Here is a 26,636-nt window from a genome sequence, read left to right as displayed (position 1 = left end):
TATAGATATAGATATAGATATAGATATAGATATAGATATAGATATAGATATAGATATAGATATAGATATAGATATAGATATAGATATAGATATAGATATAGATATAGATATAGATATAGATATAGATATAGATATAGATATAGATATAGATATAGATATAGATATAGATATAGATATAGATATAGATATAGATATAGATATAGATATAGATATAGATATAGATATAGATATAGATATAGATATAGATATAGATATAGATATAGATATAGATATAGATATAGATATAGATATAGATATAGATATAGATATAGATATAGATATAGATATAGATATAGATATAGATATAGATATAGATATAGATATAGATATAGATATAGATATAGATATAGATATAGATATAGATATAGATATAGATATAGATATAGATATAGATATAGATATAGATATAGATATAGATATAGATATAGATATAGATATAGATATAGATATAGATATAGATATAGATATAGATATAGATATAGATATAGATATAGATATAGATATAGATATAGATATAGATATAGATATAGATATAGATATAGACATAGATATAGATATAGATAGAGATAGAGATAGAGATAGAGATAGAGATAGAGGTAGAGGTAGAGATAGAGATAGAGATAGAGATAGAGATAGAGATAGAGATAGAGATAGAGATAGAGATAGAGATAGAGATAGAGATAGAGATAGAGATAGAGATAGAGATAGAGATAGAGATCGAGATCGAGATCGAGATAGAGATAGAGATAGAGATAGAGATAGAGATAGAGATAGAGATAGAGATAGAGATAGAGATAGAGATAGAGATAGAGATAGAGATAGAGATAGAGATAGAGATAGAGATAGAGATAGAGATAGAGATAGAGATAGAGATAGAGATAGAGATAGAGATAGAGATAGAGATAGAGATAGAGATAGAGATAGAGATAGAGACAGAGATAGAGATAGAGATAGAGATAGAGATAGAGATAGAGATAGAGATAGAGATAGAGATAGGGATAGAGATAGGGATAGGGATAAGGATAGAGATAGAGATAGAGATAGAGATAGAGATAGAGATAGAGATAGAGGTAGAAATAGAGATAGAGATAGAGGTAGAGAGAGAGATAGAGATAGAGATAGAAATAGAGAGATAGAGATAGAGAGTTTGACTGTAGAATTAGTCTCAGTACCACGAAGAACAGAGAACCTCAGTACCTCATAATTCGCCCCATGCTCGTGCATAGTGAACAATAAAAAAATCCAGGAGCGACTTACTCATAGTGGGCAGCTACCTGGTCAGCGTCTGTTCTCCATGCTGGGAGCAACTGTCTTTTTAATGATGTGAAGTAGCTTGCGAGCCATCAGGATAGATTCCAGTAATATCCTGATTATGGCATACTGAAGGTGAAGCAAATTGCGATTGGGCTGGGGTATTAAGCCCCTGTGATCTTAGTAAGTGAAGCGGAATCCAACTAAGATGACTCACAGAAGGGTTCGCTGGCTCTCCGTCCTATTTAAACTAGGGAAGTCTCACGATATGTTCAATGCCTGTTGCCACCTTCGGTGGCCATATAGGTTGAGTTGAGATGACTCCCCTTTAATTCCCACTGTAGAGTTAAGAAAGTGGGCGAGAAATCAACACAGTGAGCAGTTTAACTATAAATTGCCTTCCTAGTATTTTTCGACGGTTAACAAAAATGAGTACATTAATGATATGACTATTGAATGTTGAGAACTATAAACCAAGGCCAATCGAAAATCTCTTAAGGCAAAAAGCTTAACCGATTTTGACCGAATTTAACCAATCGCACCAGTTAGAAACACCAAATGAACCAAATCTCTTCTCCAACTGATCTTTCTAACGCAGAGGAGGCCTTCCTCTGCTACCACCAGCTGGCACCCCATCGAATACTCTTTGAGTGGAAAAAGCTATGCGCATTAAAAACCGAAGGTATGGAAGGAGGAGTTAGCAAACCTGCAGCGTGGAAAAAGGAGGAAACGATAAATCTATGGCAAGAAACGAAGCGCGCAGCATATAGACGACCAGGGTAATAAAAGGCGTTGCAACATGGTACAGCAAGAACTTCGGTGAAGTGATTTTTAATATAACCCAAAGACTTCCGGGGTACGGATATTTCCAGAAATACCTGTTCAAAAGAGTGAAATGCAAACACTCCACATGCATTTAGGATGACGCAGCCGATGATATCCTGCGGTAGCTTTTTCCAATGCATACGTTGGGAACAGGAATGTCAAGCGCTGGATAATGCAGCGGGACCCGCCCGCAGGCACACAAACATTCACCTTGCAGTGAAGAGGATAGAAAGTCACTTTTTAGTAATAGGAAAACGGATCCTAGGTGGACGAAGGTTCCGAACGAGGAGGAGCTTTTTAGTCTCCAGAAATACCAATGCTGGAACGGCAACATTGATGATGCATTAGACACTTTAAACCTCCCCACCCACACAAAAACAAATATTAAGGGTGGTTAAATTTCAAGGGCCAATATGGAGTGTGAACCAACCTAACTGGCAAGCTCTTTTCTGCATTTCGTTTGACATTTTTCAATTCCTGACTAATTCAATTGGAATCATGGAAAGATGCACAATCGAGCAACGCGTTAAAGTTATTGAGGCTTATTATGAAAACGGGCGTTCAAATCAAAATGCATATCACGCACTTCGTGATTTTTTCGGTCAATTTAATCATCCAAATGTGCGTACAATCGGAAAAATTGTGCAAAAGTTTGAGTAAATCGGGTTTGTAGGAGATGTGAAAACACCAGCGCATGCTCGTACAGCTCGTACTGCAGAAAATATTGCTGCTGTTCGCAATAGTGTGGTTGAAGAGCCGTCCACGTCAACTCGTCGTCGTGCCCAACAATTGCACCTCTCACGCTAGTCGTTGATGAACATTGTGCATAAAGACTTGCATTTACACGCTCACAAGGTGCAATTGACTCAAGAACTAAAGCCTCTTGACCATTTCAAGCGTCGTCAATGGTCAGAATGGTGGCAGGAAATGACAACTGTGAATGACCAATTTTCGAAGAAAATCATCTTGAGTGATGAGGCACATTTTCACCTCAGTGGATTCGTCAATTAGCAGAATTGCAGCATTTCGGCGAATTATAATCCAAGAGTGTTTGCTGAAAAACCAATGCACCCACAAAGAGTGACTTTTTGCTGCGGTTTATGGACCGGCGACATCATCGGGCCGTATTTTTTCCAAAATGAGGGCGGCCAGGCAGTTACTGTGATCAGTGTTCGTTATCGTGAGATGATAACGAACGTTTTATGCCCCGAAATGGAAGATATGGATGTGGACGATATGTGGTTTTAACAGGACGGTGCCACTTGTTACACAGCTAACGAATCAGTGGCTCTTTTGCGCGAAAGATTTGATCTCCCGTCGCGGCGATGTCAATTGGCCGCCAAGATCAAGTGATTTGATACCGTTGGAACTCTTTCTTTAGGGTTATTTAAAAGAAAAGGTGTACGTCGATAAGCCAGCAGCAATTTAAGAGCTAAATGATAAGATAATTCGGCACATTAAGGGCATAGAACCTCAATTATGCCTCAGCGTCATCGAAAATTTGGACCATCGGATGGAGGTGTGCCGCCGAGGCCGCGACAGCCATTTGGCCAATATTTTGTTCCATTTGTAACTCAGTCATACTAATATTATCATAATAAAGAGAAATGACAATAATTTCTTAAAGACATTGTATTTTATTTAAAATTAACACCGGCCTTTAAAACCTAACCACCCTTTATATATAATATAAAGTCATTAAAGTTGAAACCTTGTTAAAGATCTATTGATTCCTGTATACAAAAAAAATTAAAAAGAAATTTGTTAAAATTGCGACTACATATGATGAAGTTATTTATTATATGTGACCTGGTCTACGAAAAGGTACCTTACGTGCGAAAACAAGTTTTCGAGAAAACAGGAGTTAAAGTTTAAACTTCTAAAAACCCTTGTAACTTTTTTTAATATTAATATTTTTCAATCCGGTTTGGCTTATTTTCTTCAGCATAGATCACAGTATCAATAAAATCACAGAAGCAGTGAAAAACATTTTTTTTATATATAAATAAATAAGAAAAAGTTAATGCAAATCGCAGAAATCGTTTTAAAAAATAAGTTAGCTTTTGTACCGACATCCATGCCAAAAAAACTTATAAGACCCGGGGACAAAAATTGTTCGAAGTACTGAATGCGATCCTGGTGTCAAATTTGAAAAATTTTAAATGGCATATCCAAGATGGCGCTCCAAACATAGAAAAAATAATTTAAGTTTTCCAAATAGCAACAACAACTATAAATAAGTAACACATGTTTGTAAAGGTTTTTAAAGCCACTGACTACGAATATGATGACAAATTGACAATTTTACAGTTGACAGTTTACGTCTCCTTATTCTACTTCGTGGATTTTCTGTTACTACGTTTATGTAATCATTTCTGTTAGTCTTTTGTTCACAAAATAGTGAAAAATGAGTGTTGACGAGGAGTTTAGTGCCGTTTACAGTAAATATTTTCATAAAAACGATGAAGACGATGATGTTAGCTCGAATAGCGATGATGATGGTGAACTATATTTGACTCATTTAGAAGGTGATATGGAAAAAGCTTTCGTTAAGATAGATTTATCTACTGTGGATGAAGAGGAACAGGAGCTGGTAACCAAATTTTTCTCTAACCATTGTTGTACTAACAAATACCAAACAATTGTACCACGAAAAATGATCGAGAGTACGCGAAACAACTGTTTAGATTTATCAAAAAATGAGCTCGATTTATTAATACTAAGTCATATGGAAGCCGGAATGATTTGTAATGAAGAATTAGAAAGTGTTTATTCCCATCTTGCCCAACGGAAGAAATATGGTCAAAGAAAGAATGTAGAAGTAAGGAGACATAAGATCGAATTTACCTTTTACGACGTACCTGTTTGTCGTTCGTTTTTTCCTTTTTGTGCATGCATGTGGGATAAGACCTTACAAAAACTTAGTGAATCATTTTCGAATACACGCTGCAATATTACGAGTACATGGACTAGCAAATAAACCATCTACAAATCCGTTGGTGTTGAAATCAGCTGAATGGTTCAATTTTTAATTTGCACAAATTATTGTCTTCGTTATTCTAATTTGTATCATGACAAAAAAATTTTTCGTATTTGTACTTTTCTTTTTTTTTACTTTTAACAAACTTTTAAACAAATTATGATTTCTGGTTTTCACCATTTTAAAGAGCCTCTCACACACTATTCGAATCAACAAAAAAGTGAAAAATGATTTTTTGACACGTAAGGTACCTTTCATAGACCAGGTCACATATTATTTCCTAAAAAATTTAAAATATTCTGTAACTGAGCTCAAAGCATTTTGAAACTTGATAAAAATCTTAGCAACCGAAAATCAAAATATCTACCCCTGTAGAACTGATTTAAAATTCATTAAAATTAAGTGAAGTGTAATCGTAGAAGAAATGATAGCAGTTACGAGTATAACGAATTCTATAAATTCCCAATATAAATATTTATACCTAAATACATACATTTGCAGACCAACTGGTGGTATTGGAACAAAAATTGTTTCATATTTCTAACTGGCATTGGAACTCCATACAAGCCTTATGTTTTTTGCATTTCATTTTATAGTAACTACTAATGAACCTCTCCTTATTTGACACTCTGCTAGGTCAAAAAAAAGGTAGACAGCGTAGCTGTTCATGATTTGCCATTTATTTTCATTTCATTATCATTTGACGTCGCGACGAAATATTTTCATTGCATCATTTTTCATGAGCGTATTTTTTATGTAACTTTACCGCCCAATCATTCAACCACCTACTCATCGCTCAAAATAATGAAAAATGTGCTGAAGAAATTTGCAACCGAAAATGGAAAAATTTCAGGTCCAAATAACAAAGTCAGAAGAAAAAATGTTTATGTATACAACAGCAAATAAAAATGAATATGCTTGCTTCCTTCCTTCCCAATTTTTTTATTGGTTGTTTTTATTTATCTGCAGGATCGCCTATAATATTATTTGCCGAATGCCAGAAGATTCCTTACACATTTCACTCAAACATTGCTTTTATCCGTTAAACCAAACATTCTTTTGTAGCATTAATGACATTATTCCCAGTTAGCGTGTGTAGAGGTGTGCGCGTGAGTGGGTGATGGCGCTAGCTTACTGCCCGTGAGCTTGACTTTATTACTCAATCTCTTTTTCTACAACTCAGTTTTTTGTTTTTTCTTTCTTTCTTTACTATATCTGGTATTACTTTCTGCGCTGGCTATCATTCATTCTTGTGTCTTCACCTAACTGGCGCACTAAAGCAAATAATAAAAAAGTCTAACTTATCGAATATCAGCTCGCTATTTACACATTTCATTCCGCTAGCTCCTTGCGCCATTCCTGTATTCTTACCAAACTAAATAACCCCCACACTCAAACATCTTTCTTTCTTCTGCTTTATCGCATTTTTTCTTTTTCAATTTAGGTTGATGGCGTCGTTATACGAGCCGGTCATTCCAATTTCGATATCGATGATTTAGTGATGCGCAGCGCCAAACGCGCCTCAGCCGAGGGCGGCAGCAATGGATTCTTTGCAGGTGGCGCTTATGCGGCTGGCATGGGTGGTGGTGGCAGCAGCTTTGGTAGTTTCAGTGGTGCTGGTTCGTCGGGCGGCAATGGCGGTGGTGGTGGCGGCGGTGGATCTTCAGGTGGCGCCTACTATAGCGCTCTGACTGCAAATTATCCGAGCATGAGTGGCGGCGCCAACCTTGGCCTGGGCAGTAATGGCGCTCACTATGATGTGCTCTTCGGCGTGGTGACCGGCGAATCCATTTGGCGTTTCAGTGCACATGACATTCAGAATGGCTTCGAAGGCGAGCGGCGCGATAAGATTATTCGCACCTATGTGCGGAATGCCTACAATTATCATCTCAATGAGATTTTCTACACGGTGAGTACGCCATAAGATGTTAAGTGTTGATGGAGAACTTTTTCAAAGAAATGTTCATACATACATTTGTAGAAGAAGTGACTTATTGGAATTTGGAATTTTATTCACTGACTCATTTAATTTGCAATGAAAGCTTTGAGTTTCCTTTGTTGAATTGGGTTTATTGCTATTGGGTAATCAGAAAATGACAATGAAACTAAGATAGGAGTTGGTTATTTAAAAGCCAAAGAAAGCAAATTTAATTAAAGAATTTTAGACTAAGAGAATTCAAGCAAAGTAAGAATTAGAAGTGTTCAAATTGTACCCTCTACCCCCCTGCAGCTGAATCTTTTAACACAGGAATGACTTAATATTTAATTTTGCAATTTATTTATTTACTTTCTTTTGTATTTATTGGCATATATTTTTATATATTTATTTATTTGCTGAACTTTTATTTGATGAATTAATTACAAATAATAATTTATTTTTATTTTTATATTAATTATTAAAAACAAAACTTTGTATTAAATCATTAGTTTCTGGTTTATTTAATTATTGCATTTACTTAATATTTTTTATTTAATTGTTTAGTTATCAAAATATTTACTTACTAATTTATCGTTTATTTATTTATTTCATTTTTATTAATTAAAACTTGATTTTTAGTATTTCTTTGTTTATTTGAAAAACTATATTATTTAATTATCTTTTTCATAGAATTTAGATAATTGTTATTTTTTGTTTATACCGGACTATTAATTTATTATTTTATTTTTTGTTGAGTTATTGATTTCATAATTTGGATATATTAATTTAGATAGCAAATTAATTACAGCACACGCTGGATAACGTGAACTAATTCAAACCAAGGCAGTTCACGTTAACAAAAGTGCTCAGGTTTTGGAATGCCTAAAAAGACTAAGTAAATATATTTTTTTATATTTAAATTCACATTTTATTCTTTTTTTCGTTACATATTAATTGAAAATTAAGTCATACAATGGTTTTATTTAAAAAAATCAGTCATCTTTTTTGTGTCTTCTGTTTTTCTAAAATTTGAAGCATAGCTTTCTCTCTTAACCGTCTTAGCACACTCATATCATTTTTATCGACGTCTCCATAACCAGCCCATATTAACCCCTTGTTGACCATTTCAACTGCTTCAGTCGGCTTAATTTTCTCCAGTTGCTCTGATACGCTCTCATCATCGGATTTCTCCTCTTGTTGATGATCGTCATCTGCATTGCCCTCCTCGATATCTTCGTTCCATTCATGAATGGCTGGTAACGTGAATTCAATCTGAAAATTTTAATAAAAAAAAGTTTTTTCAATAACCCACATACATATCTTTGAACATATCTGCGAACACGAACGAACCTCAGGATTTAAACTACTAAGGAGATCGACGGTGTTGCTCATTAAAGTACGAAGTTCAGCTTCCCATTTTTCTTTTAAAACCGCCAAACGGAACATTATCTTCGGGATCATTATTGTTTACCGCAAAATTTAAAATACTGTTCCAGCACTTAGCTAATGTTGCTTCACCAACACGAAACCAAGCCGCATCCAGAAGATTTATAGCTGTTTTTAAGTTAATTTTTTCAACGACTCGGCCAAATCAGACTTTGTTGCTGCTATTGAAGTGAGAAGGCTGTTTCTGTAATGCAATTTAGTGGTTTTTATTGCATTCTGTTCCATCGGTTGAATGAGTGGAGTAACGTTTGGTGGCATAAACATTGCCGAAATTTGCCCATTCTGAGTTGTCAGTTCAACTTCATTTGGAGGAGAAGGAGCGTTGTCGATTAGGGGGAAAGCTTCAATTGGTAAGGCTCTTTACCAACCTGCTTTAAAAACGATGTTACCTTAAAAAACAACCAATTAACCTTAAAAATCTCTCCATTTTGGGCAACTCTGAAGAACACAGTGTTTTTCTATTTCCAGGTCCGCAATACGCTTTATTTACGCATTTTAAAATCACTTGCTTTTTCGCTTTAATGTTACAAATTGTTGATTTATGTATTTATACCTTTTCGTACTATTCAAATATTTTTGTTTTTTTGCATTTTTATTTGGATGATAATTTATTTATTCACTAATTTATTTATTTATTCATTTCTTGTTTTTTCTATTTATTTATTTATGTATTAGGGTTTTTTTATTGTTATTATATTATTTTTAATACTTATTAGCTATCTACTAATTGAATTTTTATATGATTAATTTTTTTTATTTATTTATTTACAAAATTATTTATTTAATATTTTATTTTCAATTTATTTACTGAATTTTATTGATTTAAGGGGTAACACCACTGTAGAAATTTAAAAAAATTTATTTTTTTTTTATAAAAAAATCTTTGAACCTTTTAAAATACAGAACAAAAAGTTTTATACGTTACCGAAGTTTATTTCATAAATATTTTAAACTTTTAACCAAGCGTTAGTGACTGCTACCTAACGATTTCTCCAAATTTCCAAACTTTAAACGCGTTTTTCTCAAAACACGTTTTCTGAAATTGGCACGCAGCATAACTCAAACAATTTTAAATATTTTTAATCAGGTTTTTCACTACGTCTGTATAATAACCTTCTTAAGAGAAGAGCGTAGGGGATTTTCGATGGATTAATTTAAACGATTGTTATAATTATTTAAGTGCCGTTTTTTTAGTCCAAAATAGAGTATTTTCCTTCAAATGCTTGCTAATTCCACAAAAATAAATATTTTTTAAATCCCCTACGTGTTTCTCTAGCTATTCTTATCTAGATTAAGAAAAAAAAATTTCCTTGTTCCAGATTAAAATTTGCACCCTCTGTGCTGCGTGCCGCGGAGCTCCTTCAAGAGAAACCACATTACAAAAATGTCTCCAATGCCGCCATTTTGTAAAATTTTTCGATCAAACTTGGTAGTTTTGTATTTTAGTATATAAGTAATAACTTCCCAAATCAGAGTGATTGTTTTCCTTTTCTTTCTACACAAAAAAATTCTTTAAAAATCGTGTTTATTTTACGCGTGTAGAGTGGTGTTACCCCTTAATCATATATTTATTTATTAAAATATCAATATAATCAGCAAATTAATTATGTACTCTTTCATTATTTATTTATTAAATTTATTTTCGCTTTTGAATGTTTCTGTTAATTTTATTAATTAATTTATTTATTTATTTAGCAAATTTTTTTGTTCATTTATTTAAATAAGTTGTATATTAATTACTTTTCTTACTCTTTATTTATTTAATTGCTTAGTATATTTGTATACATTTTTATTTATTAAATTATTTATTTGTAGAGCTTTTGCTTATTTGTTAACGTCTGAGAACCCTTACAATCGGATATCTAAATGTTACATCATACACGAAACCTCGAAATTTAAACACCAAATTCATTTGCTATATCATCGGAAAGAGATCTTCGATACGTGCCTGAGAACTTGAGTTGACGGCCTATTCAACTGATTTTAAATTCTCTCAGAGCATTCCTTAAAAATGCAATAATAAACAAGACATCATTACGCTTTGCTGCTGTTGTGCAGGGAGCGTAGAAGCAAAGATTTGAATATGTTCAAATAATTTAATAATCAATGAATATAATTAGGATAATCAAAAAATATCAATTCCTTTTTAATAGTGAAGACATCTGACGCCACTGAAAGAAATTCAACTATTTGCTTAATCAAAGTGAAAGTAGAAAACAACACAGCTGTCTATGATCTCTTCTATCAGAAATGACCCTAATAGACGCCCTTATATAACTCAAAGTTAGAAATTAGTAGAAAAATATTTATTATCACGCAGCTCTTTCTTGTGTCGATTTGACGATTTGTGAAGCACAATGATTCTTTTTTTTCTTTTATTTTGTAAGAATTTTTTGATTGGTTTTCTATAAATTTAAAAACTAGTGTTGCTTCTCGTTTTTTATTGCATAAATTTGAAGTTTTTTGTTGTAGCGTGAAATTGAAATGTTTTCCAGGAAATACTGAAAATATTTGAAATATGTTGAAATATTTCCTCGCTTTTCGATATGAAAATATTCAAAGCGTAAAATTTGATTTGAGCGCATTTCACTAAATACCATAGATTTTAAAAGATGTATTCTGACTTCATAAGCAAAACTAAAAAATGTCTGTGTATTAAGTTTATATAAAATAAAAAAAAAGTGCGTGTAGCGTAGTACACTTAACAGAAGTGAAACTTTCAAGCCAGACAAAGAAATAGGGAGAGACCCGAGAGACAATGAGACAGAGGGAGAGAGAGACAATGAGAGACAGGGAGAGAAAGAATATATATCTAAATAAATTCACAACATTTGCAGAGAATACAAATAGACAAAATTTAATAAAATAATGGTTTAAGATAAATCAACACTTATTTTATATTGTATTTATATTTATAGTTTATGTATTCGATGGCAAATTACATCTGTATGGATGTACATTTGAGTATGAAAAACAATAATGCACAAGCACAAGAGCATCATCTTCCTTTCATATGTACATATGCATGTATGCCCAAATAACCTTGACATATTTATTTACATGTCACAGTACATCACATTCCTACAGGAAATCAGTGAACGAGTTTCTTCCTAACAAGTGCAAGCCTATGTAGGTGTGTATGTATATATACTCACTTTAAGTCCTAGCATGCATAAATAGACACATACCTAGTTGGCTTCTAAACTTCCTACAAAATAATTGTATTCATGTGTAACTACATCCATGCACGTTCAAACATACATGCATATATGCGCGAGCACAGGGATCCCTTCTTGCTTTCGTGCACTTTTGTCTTCCACCAGTCGATATTCCGAATATTGCACTTACCAAAACAAAATACCTTGATTGACTCAAAAGCAGCAACAAGCGCAACGTGAAGACCACTTTGGCACCACGCATTCCATAATGTTCTTGAACACAGCGCATTCACTTCATGCCTCAATATGCGTTTGTCGTCCAAGCCCAAAATCTAAGCCTAACGACTACAAAACCAAAACATACGTCTACGTCGCAGCGGCCATGATTCTTTTAGTCGCGACGGCGCTGAACAATTTAGAATATTATAAGGTACAAAAACAAAAAAGGGAGACGTGAATAGCCTAAAGTGTATCTAAGATATATATAAGGTATAGCTCTCTCTCTCACCTTTTCCTCTACGTTACATCTTTTTTTCTCTCTCGCGGAACGAAAATGCCTAAAACGTTGCATGGCCTTGAAATTTTACTCTCCATTCTCGCTCGTCCATCGACGCCTAAGAAGTTTCACTTCAAACAAATTTCTCCACACTAAAAAATAATTATTTAAAATATTACAATTAAAGGATTTAAGCATTTTTGATTCATATTACTTTACACTTTTATTTAATTTTTGCGGTCGCCAACGTGCAAGGGTCCAAAAATTTTCCGCGGAATCTTTCTTCCGAACACTCCAAGAGATGCCGCATTCATCAATTTGAATATAACCCATATCTGAAAATCTGAACTAGTGGCAGGAACAAAGCTAAGCAAAGACATAACCTTTTTGGCAGTATTAATTGCTAAATAATTGATCTATGCTCTCCACAGGTAGTGAGACTAAAACATGTAGTTTTCTGGAAGCCTATTTCAGAAGCAATTTTCACCAACAAGCAAGGCTTCTTGTTACTATCATCGCAACACCAGATCATATCTATTTTTGACGATAAAGCGAAAACTGAGGTATGTGACTGGGAGTGCATTCAATGCATCTACCGGTAGCGCAGTACTAAACCTGCTTCCTGAGACTATCTTTTGATTCAGACTGGGGTAAATTGTTTATTTTTTAATTTTATTTTTAAATATCAGAACTTTTACACTGATGAAATAATAGCTCTACTAGAAAAATGACAAATGATCAGCAATGAAAATGCCATATATACCTATGTTTTAATAAGGGCCATTGGAAAACCTTAAAACGAATATTTGAACTTTGATTGACCTTGAAACCAAATTGTTTACACTATCCATGCTACTGAGCCATCAATAAATTTTATTATCACACGCTTTATGAACTATTTTGACTTGTTATTTTCTTTTTTACCTTCCCTTTACTACATTTTTATGATGTTAGTAGTTGGGAGAAAATCATAGCTTTGAAAATAGTTCAGCGCAGCAAATTCCCACAGCTCAATAGAAATAAAAGTTACTCCACAAATAAAACTTCACAGATTTTCTCTTCTCTTCGCAAGCCACCATTTTTCATTACCATTGAACCAACAATGTGTCAACAAAATATCGAAAAATTCCCATTTAGCAACACATTTAAGGTTACACATTTTACGGCAGGGTTAAGAGCATTTCCACTGCTGCGCCATAAAGTAGGCTACATTGCAGTCCCAGCGGATGAGAACGCTAACCGAATACACATTGATACCCATTCGCTGATGCGCTTAAAGGATATGGACGCTTTGAGGAAACTACCAGCAAAATGACACATTTTCAACTTCCGAGTGAATGAACCACCCACACACACACATACACACACATGCACACAAAAGCACTTCAGTACAAACAACTAAAAAAGGAAATGAATTTTCAAAGAAAACACTGCAAACAGCACTGAGTATTGGTTTCCATTACAGTTACGGACGCTTTCGTGCCTTATTGCACATTCTGTCAGAAGAATACTGAAACTTGTTCATTAAGACAAAAAACTGTTCAAAAGACAAATTGTATCGCCGTCACCGCCGAATGGATTCACTTCATTCTGAAATATTAAAACAAAATATGCGAACGAATAATCCAATCATCCGAGCACTTATTAAACATATTTTTTGGTACTGACTTCAGTTATTCTCCGGCATTCTCTTCTCAGTTGTCTTAGTTCAAAATGGGTGTTATAAAGTGATAGAGATGAATTCCTTGGCTTATTGGTAGAGGATGGATTCTCGTGATGTTAAATCCATGAACCTTTTTCTCACCAAATCTGTCCTTCTTGGCCATAAAAATATTCTTTATTTACAATCTGTACTTCTGGCAAAACTCGGCATGCAATCATATAATAAGAGCTGCCCTCGATTCACCAACCACTTAGCGAGTAGTGAATAAAACAAAGTATCTCCGTTAAATCGAATAGTGCATATGATTTGGCAGGACTACGTTATTTCTTTTATAACAAATTCGTATGTCGTCCTATTGCTGTTCAAAGCATGATGCCCGAAATTACAAAAAATGTTTTTATCCCAACGTAAGACAATCAAGAGGCAGGCGTTCTGCTCCTCACCATATGCCGCTCAAACTCTTATGGAATTCCAATGCTTTTTAAACTAAGTTTCCACTATGCAAAATAATAATATAAATATCCTTGCTTGGCAGCACTGCCCTAACTATTTTCCTTGTAAGCAAAGCGGCTATTAACAAATCTCACTAAACTGGCCTTCCTTTTATATACAAATTGTTTGCTTGCCGAGAGCGAAATTCTCTATCGTGCAGAGAAATGGAGAATTGAAAGCGGTAGACATCAGTATTTGGTACTTTTTTAACAGAATGTAAATAAAAATAACACATATAAACTTTAAAGAAATACCAAAAGGATATTCCACTCCTAAACCGCAAAAGCCACACTAAAAAAGTAAAGAAATTTTCACTTCAACCACAAATTTTGATGGAAGACACAACCACAACTGAAACCAAGATGCCACTCCTCACCAATTTCCTGCCAACAACTATGGTTTTCACTCTCTTAGTTGTCATTGTTGATGGTGAGCAATCATCGAGGCAAATGATGGTTCGACGGAAAGGTAATGCTTGAGTGGAGCTCATTTCGTTAAATTAGCATGTCATTCGCCTGGGGGACTCCCCCATCAAATTAGCGTAAGCTGTGCGTCAGGGGGCACCAAGGCACAACACCACAAGACGAAAAGTGGCGAATATGAGAAAAGAATTTGAGTAATTGTTGTAAGTGAGCGAAAACCGCATTAAAAACCGAAGTGAACTGAGATGAACCGAGTTGAGCTGTACGATTGATGAGAGTAATTTTGACATTCATTGAAGTTCAATGCAAGGGGACGACAGTAAGCATGATTACTGATGGCATTGTAATGGAAGGGTGGCAATGCGCAAGATGTGAGAGAAGCAGAGAGAAAGAAAAAGGGCTTCAGAGCGGGTAATGGATGAAATAAAAAAAAAATTACATTGTGTTGAAGGAGAAAAATTATATTTTAAATTGGCAGATTTTACTTGATACTGGCAATTTTTTTTTTTATTAATTCCACAGTACTACCACGATCTAAGAATATAAAAGTGGTCCATCTTAGCACTGTTACATTGTTCTTGGCGAATTTGGCAGAATCGACTGCTTAATTGACGTCAGCACAGAAAATACAAAAACACTTGTTTGTGAGTCAGCTGGTGAATCTTTTTTGTTTAATTTTACAAAAATTTGACCCAATAGTAAAAGGAAGTGGCGCTGTAAAGTTGTTAGAAAACAAATGATAATAGAGCTTCCAAATGCAGCTTTTTTTATAATGCATCCAATCATTTTCAACTATGAACTTACTTTCGCTCTAGCAAAGGTGGGACACTCACAGTGAAAGTGTTCAGTGCTATCCGCCTCCTCCAAGCAAGACAGGCACATTGGGTCCTCAATGATTCCAATGGTGGTCATATGCAGACCCCATGGGTTGTGTCCTGTAATAATACCGACCATCAACCGAACGTTTTTCCTTCAAAGTTTTAGTTCCACAGAGAGTTTGACAGTTTTCTGTTCGGACTTGTCACAAAACACTTTGCAGTTCTGCAGCGCTCTAAACCGGACCATCGCTCTTTATGTAGATGGCCTACATAAGCGCTGATCTAATTCATGATTCCTGCGGAACTGATTGCAATTATTGGCTCTGGTTCATGTGGGGGATCCGCTGATCCACGGATCCATATAAGTACAAGCCTGTTTCGTCTTGCGACAGAATTGAGCTTCTTCTAACATTCTTGAACAATCTTTGAGGTTTGGTTCGCGTTCTCCAGGGCCTTCAGTGCAGCCTGACTCCAATCTGTTTCCTTCTCCATCTCCTCTCAAGTATCCATTCGGCTACTTTCAGGATGGTAAAAACTTCTGTTTGAAAAACAGTTGCCATTTTTCCCATAGTATAGTGATACCTATTTCTATCGTTTAAGTACCATCCGGCTCCGGACCCTATTTCACTCCTGGACCCATTGGTAAAGAAAATATCCGTTATTCTCATTGCACACGAAATCTGACACCAAATTTCCTTCCAAATAAAACTATGGGTATCAGGTCGTCTTTAGGTGCCAAAAACAGAGGACACTGCTCAGATAGCAACTTAAAGATTTCCCTGTGTCCCGAAGTTCCGTATTCATGTCGGAAACCATATCTATGGATTTTACACATTGCTTCCTGATGTATCTTAAGATCCAAGGGGAACAAATCAAGCATACCATTTAGAGCATCGCCGGTGGTTGGACTCATGGCACTCGTAATGCATAAACGTACACTTCTTTGCAGCCTGTATAGTTCCCGGAGTGTGGACTTAACTATGGTCCGTCGCCACCAAACCACAAAGGCGTAAGTGGGAATTGATCTGATAAGTGATGTGTATATCCATAGCACCCCAGCAGGTTTCAAAACCCAGGTTTTACCAAAAGCTCTACGGCATTGCTGATAAATCCCTAATGTGCGATACACCTTCAGTGAAACGTGTGCCTCCCAAGTCAGCTTCTTATCCAAGATTACTGCTAGATATTTAACTTTATCGGTAAGACCAAGTGGCACACTTTTCAGTGTTGGTAGACTAAGTTCATTCAATTTCCGTTTTCTCGTGAACAAAACTATGGTGGTTTTGTCGGATTGACGGAAAGGCCTTGTCTCAAGCACCAGTCATCGACTTTGTCCAGAATCCTCTGCACTTTCGCGCAAAGCCTTCTTAGGGATTTATCCGATGTTAGCGCACAGACATCGTCCGCATATGCTCGGACTTGAAAACCGAGTTCCTGCATCTCCGCTAGTCGCGAGTTTACGACCAAGCACCACAACAGCGGAGAAGGCACAACCTCTTGGGAAAATTCTTGCTTGACCCTGACGGTGATTAATTCGTCACTGTTCTCACCAGAGGTTCGTGAGTTTACTTTCTCTTCTGACGTAGCGAACCTGGAATGAGTAAATCTTATATTCTATGGTCAAATGAAATTTTACACAGTACGAGGAATATCTATATGAAAAACCATTACGCATAAACACAAATCTTCACCGGCTGTCGTCAGCCGGAAGTTGCTTGCGTGCCTTTCAATCAAACGTTAATTAGTAAGCGCCGGCTTTCACTTGCGTACGGCGGATGAGTGAAATTCTGCCATACTGGCATTTTTTGTTACGAATACAAGCGCATATTTGTAAATATATATGTACTATTCCTTAACTCCTGACGGAGCGTAGCGTACATATTTAGCTGTTTCTAATTTCAATTTTTCTACTGTGGTAATTTAGCCTTTTCACTAAAGCAATCAAGTAGATGCGTAGAAAAAATGTGGCAGCATTAAAGTGAAAGGAAATTAGCGAATAAGGAAAATGAGGCAGAAAGTAGATTCGATGAAAATAATCCTGTATTAAATTTGAGAAAGCCAAGGAAAGGCATAGAGCCGAAAGCGCTGCAAGCCGTGTCTTTGGAAATTTAACTAATTACACGAACTCTCGGAAGGAAAAAGGAAATAAATTGACTACAAATCAATATTCTAGTTGATATTACTTTGCATGAGGAAACTTGCAGTTTTTATATTGGTGCAAAACAACAACTATGTACATATGCATTAATTCGCTGAAATTTTAAACCAGCAATTTTTTTAATTCTAACGCATTTAGCCAAGGTTTAAAATTGAGAATTCTTATTCGATGCAAAAATTATATATTTTTTATAGAACTGCTGCTCTTTTTCTACTAAATACTTGTTTTTATTAATTAGTCCTTTAAAAAATTAGACGAATACAATGATTTGTTTGTGTTTGTAGGTATTTTTCGAGTGAAGTTTTATGAAATAAAATCAAGAGTCAAAAAAACTTAAACCAAAAATAAATATTAATAAATTAAATATTATTACTAATTTTTATTTAAAACTTCGGTATAAAAAACTACCACTTTTGCCACCCAAAGAGTGAAGGCAATGATATTGTAGCTGTTGAGGATTGTATTCATATTTTAGTGGGTTAATTATTATCTTCAGACGCTTTTTTCTGGAGGAAGTTTTTTTTATGGCAGCTGGGTCGGTGTTTTCCTTTTTAACCATAAAAGGACACGCAATGGTGGCATGATAGCAGATTCCAGTTCATTTAGGTCTGATTGAAGACAATTTTTTATTTCTTCTTTTATTAAGTCTCGACAAATTTGGTGATTCGTCACGTACCCCCGACGTTTTACCAGTCAGCTCGTGATGGCTTAAAATTGCTAAAGTTTCATATTTCCTTTTTTATTTGGTACTACTTAGGTGCTGCAATGGATAAAAAACTTAATTTAATTTTAGCTGGAGATGTTCTTGTATCAAAAGAGTTTGACGATCCATTTGTTACGAAAACGTTTTTTACAGCTTTAATAAGACTAATAAAGGCAAATGGTCTGATACTCTACGAAATTTACATAGATAAGCCAGAATCAGGTAGTAAGAGAATTCGTTTATTAACGAACCAGCATCCACCACGATAGTAACGCCAGCCTTGAAATTCAATGCAATTGAGTAATAAAGTCCTCTCTGGGAGAACAAAAATCACACTTAAAAATATCTCGTGATGCCCGTCTTAAGTATGGCGCAGAAGCTTGAGCGATGACAACATCCTATGAAACTCCTTCGAAGTGCTTGAGATAAAAATGATGTGGAAGATGTTTGAACCTCTGCACGTGAGCAACAGCGAGTATCGTAGGCGATGGAACAATGAGCTGTATGAGTTTTACAGCGACATAGACATAGTGCAACGAATAAAAATCCAGCGGCTCCGCTGGCTAGTTACTGCCGTCCGAGTGGATACAGGTGAAAAAGGACTTGGCTTCGCGTGTGTGTCGGACTGACAGCGGTTAGCACGAGAAGGAAACGACTGGCGCGAAAAAAAGCGAATTATCCAGACTTTTTTCTGAGAAAACTTTTAAATTTAAGGTCTGAAAATTTGTACCCATATTACTTTTTAACTATATTTTAAGACTTAGTTTTAGTAAAAATATTTATTTGGAAAGGAGATTCAGCTGATCTCCAGGAGCTCCTCTCAAAAAAGACGTGACCACTATATCTCTGAACTGGATCCTCTGAAATTCAAAAACCAAACGAACTTCGTTAAGCATAAAAATTGTTGACCAAATTTTCGGCCTTAAATTATTTAAAAAAAAAAATTTATCAATAAGAAAAAATCTTCGAAAAAATCGCCGTGTCTCTGCACCGAATTAAACCAAACTTACACACATTGTTAAGGAGATATTGAAGATGGTTTCCGTATAGTTTGGATACCTATTGGTAGATAGGGTCTCGAGATATAGGTCAAAACGTGGACCCGGGTAACCTTCGGATGTGTATGTACAATATGGGTATCAAACGGAAGCTGTTGGTGAATCCTTTAGTTCAGAGTATTTCCATCCGCTCCGTGACTAGGGTCTCGAGATAGAGACCAAAACGTGGACCCTAGAATGTGTTTGTACAATATGGATATGAAATGAAAGCTGTTGATAAGTGCTTTAATACGGGGTAATTTTCATACCTATTGATGACTAGGGTCTCGAAATATATGCCAAAACGTGGACCCGCCGTGTCTTTGAACCGAATTAAACCAAACTTACACACATTGTTAAGTAGGTATTGAAGATGATTTCCGTATAGTTTGAATACCTATTGGTAGATAGGGTCTCAAGATATAGGTCAAAACGTGGTCCCGGGTAACCTTCGGACGTGTATGTACAATATGGGTATCAAATGAAAGCTGTTGGTGAATGCTTTAATACGGGGTAATTTTCATACCAATTGATGACTAGCGTCTCGAAATATATGCCAAAACGTGGACCCGCCGTGTCTTTGCACCGAATTAAACCAAACTTATGCACATTGTTAAGTAAGTATTGAAAATGGGTTTCGTAAAGTTTGGTTGTAATTCGGAGCAGTGGCAACGGGTACAGCGTTCTTTTGAGCCAGCCATAATGTCGCTTACTATTTTAACGCTTGGGGCGGAACTGAACTGTCAAATTGACAGTGTGAGTTACAATGTGTCAATATTTCTTTCTGATTTGGATGCCATAAGGAAAAACCGTAAGTGCAAAATGTAAAAATTGTTTGTGAATTTTTTTGGAGTGGATTTTGGAACAGTGAATAATTTCTTACGAAATTTGAGAATTTAATGTGAAATCCGAATGAAATTATGTGTTCGTGGAAAAAACAATTTTTTTCGTTTTTTTTTTTTTGAAAAATATAAATGGATAATGGTTAAAAAAGCTCCAATGCTTAATAAAACATATAAATTGAAACGAAAAATTCATGGATGATCAGGAAAAAAGACGATTGTTTATTCATATGCGTTGATTTGAAATTTAAAAACAATCTTCTTTTTTCCTGATTTTCAATGTATATTTTATATTTACTCAAAAACAAATAGAAAAACAAAAAATATTGTTTATGCCAAAACGCTTGAATAAAGAATAAAGAAATAAATAATATGAAAACCATATATTTTCTGTTCTAAACCATATCTATTCTATTTTAGTGTGCCCAGCGAAGGGGGCCGGGTTTGCTAGTTGTTGAATAACTCGAAAAGTGTTTGTCGGGTTCATTTGAAATTTTCAAGATTTATACTTTAAGAAAATGCAAAAAAAACTCCAATTTTTTTGAAAATTCCGACTACCCCTAACCCCTTAAATTTATTCAATCCTTATTCAGTTCATTTCAAAATTCTTTCATTTAGTTTACTCTACTCATTGGTAAGCTTGCCAACTCTTTTGTTTCTCTTTCTATCCTTTTACTTTTCTTCCTTTGTATGCATTTACCTAACTTCAGTGGATACTTGTATTTTCCTCCAGAATATTCAGAAAAAAAGAGCATAATTCAATAAAAACTTTAAATCGCTCGCTCATAACCCAAAAGCTCCGAATAAAAGGCCAGGCGCACGAGTATTGCCAACCTTTTTTATCTCATCTGCCTATGAATGTAGGTGGCACATGCCCAGTTTTTAATAAAAGTTTGACTCAATTGAGGTAAATATTAATCAGTCTTAAAATTTGAAACCCACCATCAGAGTTTGCTCCATTCAGGCTGTCTGCAATGGCACAACGTAATGGAAATTTAATGATGGCACACGCAACACAGTTGAACGCTTTTTATTGCTGCTCCCAATGTCTTTTAATCTAAGAAGCTTTACGGCGAGGATTTTAATTTTTTTTGCAGTGAACTTGGTAATTTCTTTTTACGAAAAATTTATTCCTATTGCACGTATTAGGAAAAGGTCATTGAAAAAGTAATTGTTTTAAAATTAGATTAATGTTCATTAGCTGCGTATTGAAAATTAAAAAACATGATATTCTGAGAAAAACTTTTCGAATTTCGTCCCAATAAATAATGAATATATTTTCTTTCATACAAAGCATGTTCGAAAATTTTCTTATTTGGAAGAAAATGGCCAGTATCGTCAGCAAAAAAAAATTGTCAAAAATCAATGGCAATTTGTAGCAGCATAGAACTTGCAATTCTGTTTAAAAATATGAAATTTTGATGAAAGCTACAGTACATGGCCGTTGAATTATGGCCGATGATAAAAATTAATACATATTTATGGCTTTGAGAGGAAATACAAAGCAAATGGTTTTAAAGCATTTAAAAAGTTTACATATTTGTGTTTATTAACAGCTTCTTCACATTTTCGCATTAAAAATATTTATTTTAAACTAATATTTCATGGCTCCTCCCCCTTGCTGTTAAGACGGCTGCAATTCGTTGAGGCATACTGGCTACGCACTGTGTTATCTTCATCTTAAGATTTTGGTCATTATATCACACAACTTCGATGTTTTCCTTAAGCTGTTGTATTGTGGTATTATTCCGCTGGTATCCTGCCGATTTGAGGTATGCCCAACAATTTTCGATGGGGTTAAGGTCCGGTGAATTGCCAGGTGATGGCAAAACCATTATTTCCTTTGAATTCAGACAATTCATGCTCATCCTGGGTGTGTGACATGGAGCTCCATCTTGCATAAAGGTGTATTCGTCGCTCGGACACTTCAGGGTTTCTAAATATGGCAGAGCGCATTGTTCTCTCAACAAAATGTAGCAGACCTGGTCCCTTTGAGGTTTTACAGCGCCAAACCATAACACTGGGTGGTGTTTGATCCTTGGAAACACACAATCTTCAGAATATCGTTCTTAGGCTGTTCTGCGAACAAAATTTGCTGTTTTTGTGTCCGCTTCCAATAGGCATTCATCGCTGAAAATCATCTGTAGGAAGAAAAACAAAACCACAAAAAAGTGTGAATTTTCACACCTTCTTACTGCCATTTGACAAAAAAAAATGCAGTTTTTAAACTTACTTTTTTCCAATACTCTGTGAAATTGAGCCGAAAGTTTCCGCCAATTTCGCAAACTCGGTGTCAGTTTTGGGTTTTTTACTGGTCGTCTGCAAAAAAGTCCATTTTCATGTAAGCGTAGTCGTAATACTCTTTCCGAAATATTTACTCCAGATTCCTGATCCTCTCTTAAAATCATCCGACTTGAAGCATTTCCGTTCCAGAGAACTGTTTGAACGATTTTGGCATCCTACCTGGTTGAAGTGATGTGTTATCGGCGATAATTTTGACGATTGTTTGAAGTTACTGCAAAAACTTTGTTGGTATTTGTCCACTTTTTGGCAACATTTACCAAAGACTTTCAAAAGAACTGCACTTTATTGCTTTTGTCCCGATGTCAAATCTGACTTTTGGCCCATTTTCTAAAAAAACTGGTTAAATTAAAAAAAAGGATAATCCACATGACAAATTCAGAAGACATGTATATTTTGTACTTACTGTTGTTATATTTTAGATATATGAATATTCATTATTCAGTTCTTTCTCTTTTCAGACGATCTCAATTAGTTTTTTTATGCTCTTCACACAAGAACGAATTAATTCGCACTGGCACTTGCACACTTAACTTTTCACTTACAAGCAAAAAAACTAATCCTTTTCTAATCGTAGCAGGCCAATTGACGGGAAATTCTTAAAAATATCTGAGAACAGGTTAAAAACCCCTTAATACCCTTTTTTAAACTAAACTAAACTTTTATAAAAAAATAGTAAACACTAAATGAACGAAAATAGAATGAGGAAAACTGGTCTAAATATCCGATACCTATTTTATTGCTCACGAGTGTATCTAAACTCTTTGTCGTAGTCATCATCATTGTGCCGCTTCACAAATACTAATATGGAATATATTCGAAAATGTATTCCGACAATAAAAACGAACTATCGATATATTATATTTCTCCTGCACTTTTATAACCAATCTAATTGAATACCGTAAGCCGGAAACTATTTCCCCCAAGCACTTCAGACAAAATTTCTTATTTTAACAAAGTCTTGGTAGAGCCAGAAATTGAATTTCATTTTATGTTAAACAATAAAAAAATGCGTAAAAATCAGCCGCTTCTTGTATGGAAAGGTGGTTTGTCGTAGAAAAGAAACATAGGTAATAAAAATCGTAGCAAATTTGCCAACAAATAAAAATGTAAAGCAAGAAAATAAATTTAACTGTGCTTGGGCTTAGTTTTTATTATACTTGTCCATCATAGCCGGAAGTGCCTCGTCTAACCGCTAGCAAGCAATGCAAAGCCTCCGAGTGGATGTAGGCAACGAAAAAAGGTGCCGCTGAAGGAAATTCTACCATACGGAGACGGTATAAAAGTTAAAATTCTGCCCGTTTCTGACAAAGGATCAAAGCAAACATCATAAATGAAAAGCGGTACGGCGTGAACCTCTTATTGTTGTGTGAGCCTATACACTTGAGACACTTGACTCGATTACTCGGTGAATAATTTTATGTGTTCGTAAATCACATAAAGCGGCTAACCAAGTAAAAGGGTGTAAAAAAACATAAAATGAAGCAACCTTGTGAAGTAACGTCGATATCAATATTGATTTTTAGAATAAACCAAAAAAAATTATACAAATAAAAACACGTTTTATTGCCAAAGGTACTACTGATTAATGATCAATAAACACTATCAATTATTTAGCACCAAAGTGATACCATGTCAGATGAGCCAAGTATTTTGGACATTGTCTTCAATTCTTCTAAAAATCGGTTTACCGGTACGTTTGAATATTATAGGAAGTGGACTGAAATAATTAAACACAAAATTTATAATTTTGAAATTTATTCAATACAGAAAATTTTCATTTTTCTCAAAATTTTTATACAAAGTATGTCTCAGAAAAAAGGAACCGCGATTATCCACGAAGTATAAAAGAAATATAATTAAAATTTCTTTGCATGAAAGTATGAGTCGCAATTACTCAATAAGCCGTGTAGTCTTCATCGTGGCATCTTCTTCATGCTTCGAACCAGCTTTTCAGCGTAGCTCGTCGACAAGGAGGACCAGATTTTGCGCACTTGACGCACGAGTTGCTTTAAATCGTCGACTGGCTTTCCTGCAAGATGCGTTTTCATAATTCCCCACACATTTTCAATGGAGTTGGCATCTGGAGACTGGGAAGGCCAGTCCATTACTGTAACGCCATTTTCTTGTTTCCAGGCCTTACGAAGTCGACTTTGGTGTTTTGGGTCATTATCCTCTTGGATTGGGTCTTATCATTGTTTCTTCCTTTTCACCGACTTCAAAAGTCCTCGATTGTAAATTTGGACCATTGTCTCGGCGTTCAAATTTTATGTGAAGAGTTCTAAACATCCGAAACCGCGCTCGGAGAAGCACCCCCAAACTTTCACTTTTACCGGGTGTTCAGCAGTGCTCTGTACGATTTTAGTATGGCTCGTGAACCAAGCTCGCTTAAATGGAACCCAAGTCCAGAAAGTTGCTTCAACCGACAAAACAACCTTACTCCAACCATGTTCCATGTTTCAGTGTCCCAAGCCTTGCGTTTCTTAATGTTGTTTTCTGTGAGTAGTACTTCTCACTCATTTTTGTTTGGTTGCGTTACGGGAAAGTTTCGAACGACACCAACCTGATTTAGCACTGGCGTCATAGCCCTTGAGTGGGACTATTACACAGCAAAAAGCAGAACGAAATATATCTTGAAGTTACAAGAAAACATCCGGTTCTTTTCTTCTGACACATACTATATCTACTTATTTCTTTTTACTTTTTCATTTTCCCCATATAATTGCTCAATATATTTTTATATGGACAAGGTGCGCAAAACCGCCAAAGCAAAAAATTATAAAAAGTGAGTTTTTTTGGCAACTTCAGACTTGCTTTTTACTTTAAATTCAATAAATGAAATTAAGCTACGAATTTGGAAATTGAAAACTAACAAGTAAATCCTAAATTTTCAAAAGCGGCAATAAGATGAAGTAAGTAATTATCGACCAATTTTCAAGCTCTCGACAATTTCTAAACTTTTTGAAACTAAAAGAAGGTGTCCTTTGCCACTAAAGGCCTAATTTCGATGCACGACACACACTGTCTAAACTTGCCTTTTAACAACCCGTTCGGCCCTTTGTCAGAAACATCCATCAATGATGAAAAATATATTGATCCTAAGCACTTTTGTCGAGTCCTGCAAAGAGCAGAGCAGTGGCAAAGTAGGTATTCTAAAGTACCTCCAGCATTCGCTCCGTTGCACTTGTTACACGCATCTCTCCGGACTAATACCATTTTGGCTGCGTGAGGTGTGGGGAGACAGTATCCCGTCAGTACTCCAACTAATATTTTGTAGTCTTTTCTAAAGTTTGTAGTTTTCGTAGTCCTTAGCATAATTTGGCAGTTTTGCGCGAGGTTGAAGGTACCCATATCCTCATTTAGTTCCGTTTTCAGAAGGAAGAGCGATGAGTATATTTCTGACGTGCGCAATCGTAACAAGCAAATAGCTCCCTTAGCGAGCTCATCGGCTATTTCATTTCCTTTCTCCTATTCCCCTTTGTGTCCTGGTGTCCAGTAAATTGTGAACTGCCCATTTCCGCAGAGATCATCTAATTTGGGAAGGGATTGTTGGACACATTACGAGTTAGTACAAGGAGCCATAATTGTTTTTAAAGCCGCTCGACTATGAAAATTTGTATCCGAGTATTAGGAGGAGTTAATACCAGAACCAATTTAGCTGCTTTTGATGCTTATACTACAGTAAGTAGGGAGTCTGAAAGACTTTTGCAGATCAAATTGCGGACAAAAGACAGCCGCTCCTACTACCATTCTACAGCCGCATTCTAGATCTTTCTGCCTTCCATTTTTCTCTATAATGACGCTGGGCTTCTTGCCAAATTTGACTTGTGGAACAAATTTAACTAGTCTGACTTTCTGTTTGAATCCAGAATGTGATTTGGACCAAAAAGCCTCTGTAAGAATTGACCTCACATCTTCAGGCTTAAAGCAGCCTTTTTGGCAGAACTTCGTACTGCTAGTTTGATTAGATACCAGTTCAGAATTCTTTCTATTGCCACTGTTGGAGTTGTTCTCATAGCGCCAGTTACACATATTCCTGCTATCCTTTGCATGTTTCGGAAATGCTTTGAAGAGATAAGTCCCAAGT

The 26,636-nt window shown here is 35.4% G+C and overlaps 1 protein-coding gene across 2 annotated transcripts in view; it reads left to right on the top strand.

Annotated features, from left to right (window-relative positions):
• Positions 1–26,636, top strand: part of LOC128863080 (neuroligin 4-like) — a 334,586-nt gene that overhangs the window by 55,705 nt on the left and 252,245 nt on the right. For both annotated transcript variants that reach the window (XM_054102016.1, XM_054102009.1), the window contains exon 5: positions 6,540–7,004. In XM_054102016.1, the coding sequence (XP_053957991.1) occupies positions 6,540–7,004 (465 nt within the window). The remainder of the gene's footprint in view (positions 1–6,539; positions 7,005–26,636) is intronic.

Source organism: Anastrepha ludens, chromosome 2, assembly GCF_028408465.1.
Source record: "Anastrepha ludens isolate Willacy chromosome 2, idAnaLude1.1, whole genome shotgun sequence".
Lineage (NCBI taxonomy): Eukaryota > Metazoa > Arthropoda > Insecta > Diptera > Tephritidae > Anastrepha > Anastrepha ludens.
Note: the sequence above shows the minus strand (reverse complement) of the source record. Positions and strands in the feature narration are given on the sequence as shown.